Source organism: Plutella xylostella, chromosome 5, assembly GCF_932276165.1.
Source record: "Plutella xylostella chromosome 5, ilPluXylo3.1, whole genome shotgun sequence".
In the NCBI taxonomy this organism is placed as follows: domain Eukaryota; kingdom Metazoa; phylum Arthropoda; class Insecta; order Lepidoptera; family Plutellidae; genus Plutella; species Plutella xylostella.
The window spans coordinates 5,186,228-5,197,850 of NC_063985.1; the positions used below are offsets into that span (position 1 = coordinate 5,186,228).

General features: G+C 40.4%; 3 protein-coding genes across 7 annotated transcripts; 2 read left to right on the forward strand and 1 right to left on the reverse strand.

The window, feature by feature from the left end:
• The first annotated feature begins 66 nt into the window (after nucleotides 1-66).
• On the forward strand, nucleotides 67-5,187 carry LOC105389281 (glutaminase liver isoform, mitochondrial). 4 transcript variants are annotated; one of them, XM_011560371.3, is made up of 10 exons: nucleotides 67-316; nucleotides 1,063-1,124; nucleotides 1,583-1,624; nucleotides 2,291-2,387; nucleotides 2,465-2,822; nucleotides 2,987-3,139; nucleotides 3,318-3,598; nucleotides 3,683-3,991; nucleotides 4,094-4,248; nucleotides 4,731-5,187. In XM_011560371.3, exons 1-10 carry the CDS (start codon nucleotides 218-220, stop codon nucleotides 5,089-5,091), a joined length of 1,917 nt encoding a protein of 638 aa, XP_011558673.3. In that variant the 5' UTR covers nucleotides 67-217; the 3' UTR covers nucleotides 5,092-5,187. The 4 variants fall into 4 exon arrangements, with proteins under 4 accessions (XP_011558673.3, XP_037968423.2, XP_011558672.3 ...); XM_011560370.3 differs by lacking the exon at nucleotides 67-316 and adding an exon at nucleotides 634-983; XM_038112495.2 differs by lacking the exon at nucleotides 1,583-1,624.
• A 419-nt stretch (nucleotides 5,188-5,606) lies between these two features.
• LOC119692325 (28S ribosomal protein S28, mitochondrial) lies at nucleotides 5,607-6,828 on the reverse strand. Its single transcript, XM_011560369.3, has 2 exons — nucleotides 6,411-6,828; nucleotides 5,607-6,144 (listed from the first exon to the last, which is right to left on the reverse strand). Exons 1-2 carry the CDS (start codon nucleotides 6,651-6,653, stop codon nucleotides 5,860-5,862), a joined length of 528 nt encoding a protein of 175 aa, XP_011558671.3. The 5' UTR covers nucleotides 6,654-6,828; the 3' UTR covers nucleotides 5,607-5,859.
• Nucleotides 6,829-7,160: 332 nt separating this feature from the next.
• LOC119692323 (regulator of nonsense transcripts 3B) lies at nucleotides 7,161-11,068 on the forward strand. 2 transcript variants are annotated; one of them, XM_048633426.1, is made up of 7 exons: nucleotides 7,161-7,369; nucleotides 7,456-7,669; nucleotides 7,754-7,942; nucleotides 8,406-8,554; nucleotides 8,951-9,250; nucleotides 9,578-10,240; nucleotides 10,646-11,068. In XM_048633426.1, exons 1-7 carry the CDS (start codon nucleotides 7,262-7,264, stop codon nucleotides 10,760-10,762), a joined length of 1,740 nt encoding a protein of 579 aa, XP_048489383.1. In that variant the 5' UTR covers nucleotides 7,161-7,261; the 3' UTR covers nucleotides 10,763-11,068. The 2 variants fall into 2 exon arrangements, with proteins under 2 accessions (XP_048489383.1, XP_048489385.1); XM_048633428.1 differs by lacking the exon at nucleotides 8,951-9,250 and having other exon boundaries at nucleotides 7,164-7,369.
• Nucleotides 11,069-11,623: the final 555 nt, after the last annotated feature.

Here is an 11,623-nt window from a genome sequence, read left to right on the forward strand (position 1 = left end):
AATGTATACAATCGTACCTATAGAGATGTTGGTGACGAACTGAAAAATTATAATAAGCGTCTGCAACCGCAGGCTAAATATACGAGAACGACTGAAGTGAAACGGTTGGCAAATGTGAGTTTTCTATATTTATAAAGTGCGAGCTTTAATATGCTTCAGTTGAGCGCGAGTTTAGCTCCGTCAGAGGAGTCTCCAGTGTGGAGTGTGCTCATCCGCCATGTCGGGTCCATGCCCGGAGACGGTCCCTGCTGGGTTAACTCCTGAAGATGCTCAGAGATCTCGGAAAGTGTCCACGGCTAGTGATGTCGAATTCGAGGTATGTCGTCGAAACTAAGGTGTGACTGTTACGTCCGGCTCGTATGTAAATAAACACGTATTGTAAACATCAGTAATTGATGGGTTACGGTTCTATTCTCATCCGATGCAGTTATATTATGAAGTCACGTTTTTGCTTTACAAGTTGGGCACGAGTTTAGGACATATAGTATCAGCGAGACAATATTATGCAAACAATGGAAAACGCGGGAAACCCGCTCGTTGTGACGAAGTTCAATAAAAAAAAGTGGCATGGATTTCGCATCTCCTATAAAGCATTCCCGTAGTTAATTTGCATCACGCTGATCAAACATCATTTCAGACATTCCTAATTGATAAAAGATAGCGAAGAGATAATAGAGATTGTGTCCTATGACCGTGACGATTCATTGCGATAAGGTTCCTCGCGACAATGCAAACGCCTGCGTCACAGCACGACAGGTAAACAGAGATTAGGTGGAGAGTCACGGTGTGGGTGGGGCGCAGCGGGCGCCTGCGCGGTGCGGGCCCCCGGGCGCGGGCTGCCAGCCCTCAGTGCCGCCGCCGCCATGCACGCTCCACTACGGCGCCTCGCCGCCTCCACCGGCACCATCCTCCGAGAACCAACCCTCTGCTCCTGCTACCGACACTACAGCCAAGTCAGACCTGTCTACCAAATTAAAGGCGAAGTCAGTCCCACATCTAAACATCCTAAATCATCAGGTGCTTAAAGTGCTATACTAAAAAAGTGATCTTCGTTTGTTCCAGAAGTGGCGAAAATCTCCGTCTGGATTTTATGCTGCTCAGAGTTCTCAATTACTTGATCTATGGTACGTCGTCATTCTATTGCATTTGTCAAGTAATTGATGTGTTAGATCGAAAGTGTGCGGCGCCTACTTGAGTAAATCATTGTTAATGACCTGTATCAACTTCTATTGATCTAAATTAAACTTTGTATTAAACTGATGCGATGTCGGCGGTCGTGTAGGGCACCGGGAATTTGTACCTCTGACAAAACTTAGGTACAATAGTATTTTAACAGTATGGGGTAGAGATATATTAATAATCTGTCAACAAAGTATAAATGAAAAGTATAGAAAGTTGCGTAACTTAATAAATGGGGTTCCTATTGATTGATCAAATAAAAACCCAAACTAATCGATTTTGGGCGATATCACAGACAGGTGCCCACCTGTATATTAAGTACTCTACCTACTAAATTATTTTCTGTAAAACCGTCAAATATAAAATGTATATAAAATTGTTATGTTTTCATTCGACAATGCAGCAGGAGCTATTCGTTCGTCCACACCGACGATCCTAATTCTTCGTGAGTATTAGTAAATTATGTGTGGTAGCATGAAAACATATTGAGGTGTAAAATAATCTTCGACGTTGTTACAAGAGTTTTATATTGGTTTTTAGTTTTTTTGGTATTTGCACTGAATTTTCCCAAATTACATTTATGATACAGTTATCGCTTTGTCGTTTATGTTGACTGTACGTCTTTAGAGGATTTGTTTAGTTTTGTCTTGATTTATTTATGTCTGGAAATTTTAGAATCTTGAACTTGTATTAATCTAATAAAAGAAAATGATAAAACTGATAATGTCTGTGACGACAGACAGAGATATTATCTCTTAAATAATAAGTTTGAAAAAAACATTAGATACCTCGTTACCTACCTAACTTTTCTAGCCATAACTTCTACTAGTACTTAAATGTAGACTTGCATGATTGATGATGATGAGACAAGTAAGTGGTGGGCATGTAGGTAGGTACAGTATGTTGATGAGTTGATGACGCTTAGATTGTTGTTGTTGTTAAGTTTGTTTGCTTTGTTTTACATTTTTTTCTTTAGTATATTTTTCGTATAAACTGGTAATTATTGGCTCGTGTTTGTGTATTGTATAGGTACTATATTCTCAAATTTAGTAATGTGTATATTTGTAGATAGATAAGTGTAAACTTAAATCTGAACTTCAGCTTTTTTCAGCGTAAGCGAAGGAACACTGAAAAATGCCGACGACGTATTATTCGACATGTTCAAGAATGAGGAAACAGGACTCCTGCCTGTGGGGAAGTTTCTGGCCGTAAGTAACAAAATATCAAAATACTAAAACGCAGTGATAAATTAGACAAAATCTGAAATTTTCATGAATAATTTCAGGCCCTGAGAACAACGGGCATCAGGAAGAACGACCCAAGACTGAAAGACGTGATGCTCAACCTTTACAACGTGCACAAGAAGTCTAACTTCGAGGGCTCCCCCGAAACCCTGAAGCTAGACAGAAAGACGTTCAAGGAGGTGATCCTGCCCAACATAGTGCTCATCACCCGAGCCTTCCGCAGCCAGTTCGTCATTCCGGACTTCCAGGACTTCATCAAGGATATAGAGGAGATGTACTGGGCGGCAAAGAGCAACGGCGACGGGAAGGTGGCCAGCTACATCCCGCAACTAGCTAGAGCTTCTAGTGATAATTGGGGTGTCAGCATCTGCACCATTGACGGTCAACGGTTCTCCATAGGTGAGTCCCTCCAATATCAAGTCTGGCAAACGCAATGCAGACAGGACCTTGAAGAGTGCCAAATTTTTCTCCCGATATTTACGACCCATCAGCAAGCAACTTTTCACGAGTTTTACCTTAGTTCATCATCCTAGAATAAAAATTGACTTTATATCCCTTTACAGGTGACGTGACATCCCCCTTCACCCTGCAGTCGTGCAGCAAGCCGCTGACGTACGCGATGGCGCTGGAGACCCTCGGGCCCGACGTGGTGCACGGCTACGTGGGCACCGAGCCCAGCGGACGGAACTTCAACGAACTAGTGTTGGACTATAACAGTGAGTACCTAAGCCTAGATCAGTGGTTCCCTAGACACCTCAGGGCTTCCGCGAATATTCAAGAAATCTGAAACCAAGCACTTGTACCGAAAATAACGCTAAAGATTCTTATTGATTACTGTGTCTTACTTTTCTGATGCAGGTTAATTAACAATGCATTTATTGTTGACGATTCCAGTGAAGCCGCACAACCCAATGATAAACGCAGGCGCTATCCTCGTTTGCTCTCTGTTGAAGACTCTGGACAAACCCGAAATGACACTGGCCGAGAAGTTTGACTACGTCATGTCGTTCTTCAGCCGTCTGGCAGGAAACGAGCCCCTGGCCTTTAACAACGCAGTGTTCCTGTCAGAGAGAGAGGCGGCCGACAGGAACTATGCCCTCGGGTTTTATATGAGGGAGTACAAATGCTTCCCCGAGAAAACCAACTTCCGTGAATGCATGGACTTCTATTTTCAGGTGCGTATTCAGTTGGCCCAGACACCGAGTAAACATTGTGACACGATAAAAACAAAATAAACAACAGACTTTATTATCTTTCAGTGCTGTTCCATGGAGGCTAACTGCGACATTATGGCTATAATGGCGGCTACGCTCGCAAACGGTGGAATCTGCCCCATTTCCGACGACAAAGTCCTCAGACCAGACTCTGTTCGGAACGTGCTGTCTTTGATGCACAGTTGTGGAATGTACGACTACTCCGGTCAGTTCGCGTTCAAAGTAGGGCTCCCAGCCAAGTCAGGGGTGTCTGGAGCCATGCTGATTGTTGTACCCAACGTCATGGGTATTTGTACGTGGTCGCCGCCTCTTGACCCCCTTGGAAACAGCTGCAGGGGGTTGCAATTTTGCGATGTAAGTCTTCATCATTATTTGTATACATGATGAGTACTTACTTGTAGTTAGTTTCGCACGAGTGACTTACAAATTATAATTCTGATTGCGTTTTATTTTCAGGACCTCATCAAAAGATTTAACTTCCACAAATACGACAACATTCGCTATGCGAGTCACAAGAAGGACCCGCGACGCTACAAGTTCGAGTCCACAGGTCTCAACATCGTCAACCTGCTCTTCTCTGCTGCCAGTGGCGACCTCAGCGCTTTGAGAAGGTAACACGGGATAATCTTATTATTATTGTACTTTATACGAGTGTATTTGCCATGATAATAATGCATGAAATCTTTGTCAGGAGTCCTTTCGACTCGTCTCTACTACCGGTACCGGTGAAGTCTAAATAAAAACCAAGTATTTACCTTATTAGGTAAACAAGAGCATCAGGCTATAATTGGCTTTCAGTAGCTGAATTACACCATTCTACGCTCATTTAGAAACGCAAACAATTTCATAATAGTAATAATCATTGTACTTATACCTTTGCCGTTGAAGCTACACAAAACGATATCCGCTTCACACTCATTTAGATAGGCAGGCCTACCTACTAGTCACGAATCGTAATCGTTAGCGACCATCATCAGTAATCTACAACCATCTCTAGAACACTCCAAAAGCATTCTGGCCAAAGCCCAATTAGAACGATGCACAGATAATTTGGTCCAACTCGACTCTTATCTAACCCCCATTCCATCTACAGACACCACCTGTCAGGCATGGACATGACTCTATCAGACTACGACGGCCGCACAGCGCTACACCTGGCAGCGGCCGAGGGGCACCTCGCCTGTGTCACCTTCCTCTTGGCCCAGTGTGGGGTGCCCCACGACCCGCGCGACCGCTGGGGCAGCCGGCCCCTCAACGAGGCGGAGACCTTCGGACACACCCCCGTTGTACAATACCTTAAAGAGTGGGAGCGACTCTACCCTGAAGGCAAAGTCGAAGCGGCACCCTCCTCCGTAGATGAAATACTACAAGTTAAGCCAGACGCGGACGATGCAGTGAAAGATCCCAGCATACAGGAAATAGTAACAAGAAATGGTGATAGTAAGGAGAAGTGAATCTGATTGGCACAAGTTGTTTGCGATTGGCTGATAATTTTTGCTATTTTTGTTTGTAGGTAGATAAGATTGTGCAGTTGCTACATTCGAATAAAATGTAGGTATGAAAAATCGAGCAGGTATACACGTAATGTACCTTTACTTATTAGTTTACCTTTGTTTTCACTTATAAACATCGCTGCTGCATTGCTTTTGGTGGTTATAGGTAAAACATTAGTCATGATTTTTTTACTTTTTAACAAATTTGGTAAATGGATTTTTTCCAAGGTACTACCTACCTAAATAAAATGTATTTAATATTATGTATAACCAAAGAATACAATTCTCAGCATTATTAGTTACCTTACTTAATTTGAATATAATATTGATATTTTGAATTTAACATTCCATATTATGAATGTGTTGATGAAAAATACATATTATAATATTGATAAACAAACTATACCTACTTGTATTAGGGTTTTCTTATTATATAGATGTGTTTCTTTATAAAATATATAATAAAAGACAATAAATAGTTAAATGTTGAATATTGATATATTTAAGAGTATTCCAGTGTTGCTTATACTGTAACTGTAGGTATGTCAATTAAATAAAATGTTGAAAGAACAATTGTCTTTCATTGATAGACTTATGCAACAAATATGAGAATATTACAAGTTACTAGTATAATTCCTTACATAGGAATACACATCATTCAACCACTAAATATTATAATAACTAACTACAAAATTACATTCTAATTACAAAATAAATAACAAAACTAACCTACTGCTTATCAGCAGTTGTTGGTCTGACGGGTGAATACACTAGGCCCAGCAGTTTGCAGTCGGCTTCCAGCAGCGTCAGGTCGGTGGTGGACCCGAGGAAGCGGGAGGAGAGCTCCAAGTCCTTAATCTGGACCCTCACTCGGGCACCACGGACATACTCTTCACCCCTGGTGGCTGGTCTGGTGCACACACAGTGGAACTTCCAGCCGAAGTCTATGTAAAGGTCATCAGCCACCACATGGTAGATCTTGCCAATGACCACCTTGTTCACTGGGTCTCCCAACTGAAAATAAGTTAGTTTGTAGTTACATCTCTAATCTTTAAATTTGTAGTTATTCTGTAAAAAAAACAGTGAAATAATAGATGCATCTGCATATTAATCATGTATTAGTTTTTTACTCCTGAGTTTTAAAAGATGGGACGAGAGAAGAAGGCAATAAATACTTCAGATTGGATGGCTCCATAGTAGCTGTTAATTTACTATTATAAACCTACCAGCTACTTAATTTATCAAAAAGTTTAGCATAAACAACTAACAATTTCACTTACATCTATCAGTTTAGAATTTCTCAGTAACGAAGCAAATGTGTGTTTCTCTTCTGGCTCCTCAGTGTTTAGGATATTGGAGTGCTTATCGAAGGCTTTTGCGAATCCTCCCATTTGTTGTGGCGCTGACTCCGATACCTTGCTCGGTTCTGGATTTAGTGTTTCTGTTGTACTGTATGGGACCCTGAATCCATTTGCAAGGCAAGACCTTTCGATCGGCCGAACCAGTCGTAAAATTCTATTCATAACTGTGGTGAATATCAACACTGAATAAAACTAGCCCTTGCTAAAGGCAAATAAAAATATCTTATGTATTATTTCTTAGACTCCCTAGAGTAAAGCAGTGCTCCTGAATGGAAAAATATTAGCCAATCTAAAATAATATTGTCGGTAAAGTGAAGAGAGAGGAAGAGAAATAATTCTAACCTACAAAATATTCAAAGTGTAAAATGTCTAATCGTAATGTCAAAACAATACAATATTTTGCTCTGTGATGGTAAGTGTTCTGTGGTGATATCAGAATCATCAAGTGATTTTGGAACACACCTTAATTAATAGTTTATAAAGTTAGCTAGAAAAATCACTGATAACGTGAAATTCTTGGTTACGTGTTTTATGTACACAAAATGATTAATTTTAGACAATAATCCCACAAAATATGCAAAACATATCGATATTATTTTATCTTTGGTTCTTCGGTACTGAGTTAGAAATATTTCTAATAATCTCTAAAAACATGAAGTCAATTGTCAATGTCATTTTTTAAATAGACACCACACGACACGCAACAGTGACACGCTTTTTACAATGTTGACGGAGTAAATAAATTCTGTTACAGCCGTATCCTTGTTAAAATGACCGAAGATCAAGATGCAAAAGAATCGCATTCAGATTTGGGTAACAAAATACTTGCGAACAAGTCCAAGGATAAGAAAACTCGAGCTCAGCGACCCTTGACCAAAGTAAACAGCTTTTCTATTTTTATCTTTGTCTTACACTGGAATTGGTATTGCTTTATAAAATAATACAAATATTGCTTATCCTCTAGATTATTATGCGTCGTTTGCCGCCCACCATGACTGAAGAATCCTTCTTGGAACAAGTTTCTCCAATACCAGACCATGACCACTTCTATTTCGCTAAACCAGACCCTTCGCTCGCAAACAACTTATTTTCAAGAGCTTACATTAACTTTGTTAACGAGGAAGATATTTACCTATTCAAAGATAAGTTTGATGGTTATGTGTTCCTAGATGAAAAAGGTAACTAACTCAAATATGTTGTTAAAAGTGTGTTTATATCATTTGTGGTTATCCTGTGTCTCATGAATATTATGTAATTTTCAGGTGTTGAATACATAGGCATAGTTGAATATGCTCCTTTTCAAAGAATCCCCAAAAAGAAGAAGAAGAAAGATCCCAAATGTGGTACCATAGAGAGTGACCCCATTTACCAGGAGTTTCTGGAGAGTCTTGAGAAAGATCCGGAAACTGAGAACCAGCCCAAACTGGAGTACTCTTACCCTATTGGTGATGGTTAGTTATCTCTGTATACATACATAGTATTCCATTCTACCACAGTGTTGTATTATTTTAAATCAATGGTACTTCCAAACTGTGATTATGATATCAATTATATTGCTGCTCTAAAGTGGTCTATAAAATGTTATCAGCTACAATGATAACTACTCTTAATATCATTCAAAAAGCTTACACATTTGCAAGCATTGTGCATAGATTACTTATTGAAGTACTACTTACTTCTTTAAAATAATGAAATGTAATACATTTGATAATTGGATCTCTCCTTCCTTTGAAAAAGGCTTGTTCAATACCAATGCAGACAAGTGCATGAATGAATTAATTTATTCAGTAGAAAGGTCTTTGTAAAGCACTGGAAAATTAAAAGCCGATCATGATGCATACCAATGTCACCTCAATAATTACAAAAGGCATTACATGTTTTCTAAATCTAATAATGAAACATTTTTGATTCCAGGAAGTGATAAAAAAGTGCAGTCAACTCCACTGCTGGAATACTTGGCGGCGCGGAAACAAGACAAGAGGGGCCGGGACGAGCGCCGGCGGAGGGAGAATGACAAGAGGAAGATGAGGATTGAGAGGAAAACCAAGGAACCGTCTATCAAGGTATTAGAGACCTCATTTACTTTTATCTATTTACCATTCTTACACCCAGCTCCTGCAGTTTGCAACTTATAGTTTACATAGTAATTTTTTTTAATAGAAGCAAAACAATGTTTCACTGTGTTCACAATTTCTCACGATAAATCATTTAGGGAGAGGTGACTACTAATGAATTAGACTATGAAAGAAACTACCATATTATTTTTCTTTTATTCAAAAGTATTTAGGAGGAGAGGTTTGTAATTTGCCAAAAAATGTGGATTTGGAATCTTTGTGTCTGTCTAAAAGTCTAGGATTCTTGTATCACATGCTGACTTACAAACCTTCTAGACAACCTTGTCAGTTATGAATGAGGATAACAATGTATGCAGCTATTTCTTAATGTTATTAAATCCTTAGATCAATGAAGACGTCTCTGAAGATGAGATTCATAATGATGTTCATGAACATGTTGGGCCCCGATTCTGGGCTGGCGAAGAAAGAGTTTACCACAAATCTAAAATGAAACACAATAAACATAGTGATTCACTGAACATCTGTAAATCTGAAACAAATGCAGTTAATTCCAACTGGGACAATAACTTCCCAGCTCTGTCTGCCAAGACTCATAGTGCATTTACACTATCTTCCGATAAACAGCTTGTCAAAAAAGAGGCCCCAGAAACAAGTCAGAAAAGTGCTGGCGATACTTGTCTGAAGGTTTTTTGAAGCGTTTTATCACCTTTATTTTTTCATCTAGACCCATCTTAGCTCTAGTAAAAATTGAGACTTCATACCCACTGTACTTGTTATTCTATGCCTCATACTCACTCCTCCTCACTTCAGTCTGTAATAATATATTATGTTAGTATTAGGTATTAAATAATCAATTTATACATTTAATTTAAGAGCTAGAAGAGTGAAGACATTTTTGATACTGGTTCTACTGTAGTTTAATAGCAAATAATGAGCATTATGTAATATATCTAATCTTACTTTTTTGTTAAAATTAAAACTAAAATACATGTATTTTATATGTCCTTTCAGGAAGACGAAGCTGGAGAAAATGAAGTCAAGAAAATAAAACCCAGAGATTGGGAAAAAGATAAGGCTGCAACTAAAGAGGATGTGAAAGAGAAAGACGGTGTCACCGTCTTTGAGTCAAAGACTTACAGAGACAGAGACAGGAAGGGAATGAACTCAGTTGACAAGAAGAAAGGCGGTGACAAGAAAGATGATGAGCCTACTGACGACGGAGACCGCGCTAAAAGAGATAGAAAGGACAGAGTAAAAGAGTCTCCAAGGGAGCAGAAGAGCAAAAAGTACAGTGACACCAGAAAGGAGAGAATCCGATCCAACGAGATCACCAAAACTGACAAACCAGTTGCAAAGCCGGAGAGTAAAGTGAAAGCTCTGAACCACGACGACATAAAGCCGTTCACTCAGCTTCCACACGTGAGGACAGACGACTTGACGAAGCTCATTGAAGAGATGGACCGGAAGGTGAAACTAGAGGAGAAAGGCAAGGGTGTGTCGGAAGACAGCGTGGTGAGGAGGAACAGTATAGACTACGGGGAGGACTCGCTGAGGGAGCAGCCGGAGCTGAAGCGGCAGAAGTCTCTAGACGAGCGCGGGCGCAGCTCCGAGCGCGAGGGGGAGGAGCGGGACCGCGACGCCGAGCGGCGCGCCGAGAGACGCATCCGGAACAAGGTATTGTTAAGTTACCTTTTGTCTGTGGTTATTATTGCAAAGTTACAGTTACCTCTAGTTATGTGTTTTACAGGCACATAAGAAGTTTGATACATTTGTTTTGAAAATGCTATTTATTCCCAATCAATTTTATAATTTCGGATTTCTTTAAAATTTTCATCATTTAGATGCCATTACTGTTGTTAATGATAATATGTTGATTAGGTACATCAATTAACATGAAAAATTATTTAACGACCAATTCGTCATGTTAATTGATGAATTATCATTTTTTTGTTGCCATTATAGTATTATCAAAGTTTATGCGGCCTTTTGTTGTAGAAATCTTAGTACTACCTAGACTACCTACCTTAGTACCTACATATTGAGTAGATAAGCTACAATGGAGTGTGTGTGTGGTTGCAGGACCGGCCGAGCATGGTGATCTACCAGCCGGGCATGGGCCGCTTCAGCAAGCAGCGCCTGGCCAAGGACAAGGACCCCGCCAAACCAGTCAGCGATAGTGAAAAGAAAGACACCTGAATAATTGTCGTAAACACCGATTTTTGGGACAACACTCAACGGATAACCCTGAGGCTGGCATTCGAAAAATCGTCATTTCCGACAAAGTAGAAAAGACCGATATTTGAAAAGTCAACCGATGGACACTTGCTCGCGTTACGACAAGGCTGTTGTTTTTCACAATACTTTAGATTTACACTCAGCGATATCACTGGAACTATTTTCTCGCCGCGAAATCTGCTTATAGATTCTTCATGTTTCAAATTGTGACAAATTAATTCTGAAATGTTTCCAATCCATTTTAAATATATCGTTTTACAGTGGGTACTTACGTAGTTTTATTACTTTTATAGCAAAAGTAGGATGGGATGCCCTCCGCGCAGCTGTAACCAATCATTATAGATAGGAGATACTGACTAAACTACCTAGCCGTGGTCTTGTGGTGTCCCAGGTTCGATATCCGTGTTCTTTTGAATATGATTCTCTCTCTCTCTCAGCCTTCTGTAGTCCACTGTTGGACATAGGCCTCTCCTAATCGCGACCCCAAACGGTCACCCGCCATCTGCATCCAGCGGCTTCCCGCTACCTTCCGCAGATCATCAGACCAACGGGTTGGGGGGCGACCGACACGCCGTTTGCCGACACGGGGTCTCCACTCCAGAACCTTTGTACTCCAGCGGTCGTCGGCTCTGCGGGCTACGTGGCCAGCCCATTGCCACTTCAGCGTGCTAATCCTTTTGGCTATGTCGGTAACTTTAGTTCTCCTGCGGATTTCTTCATTACGAATCCTATCACGTAGGGACACGCCTAACATAGCCCTTTCCATAGCAGGCTGAGCAACTCTGAGCTTGTGGATAAGCCCTTTGGTGAAGCACCACGTCT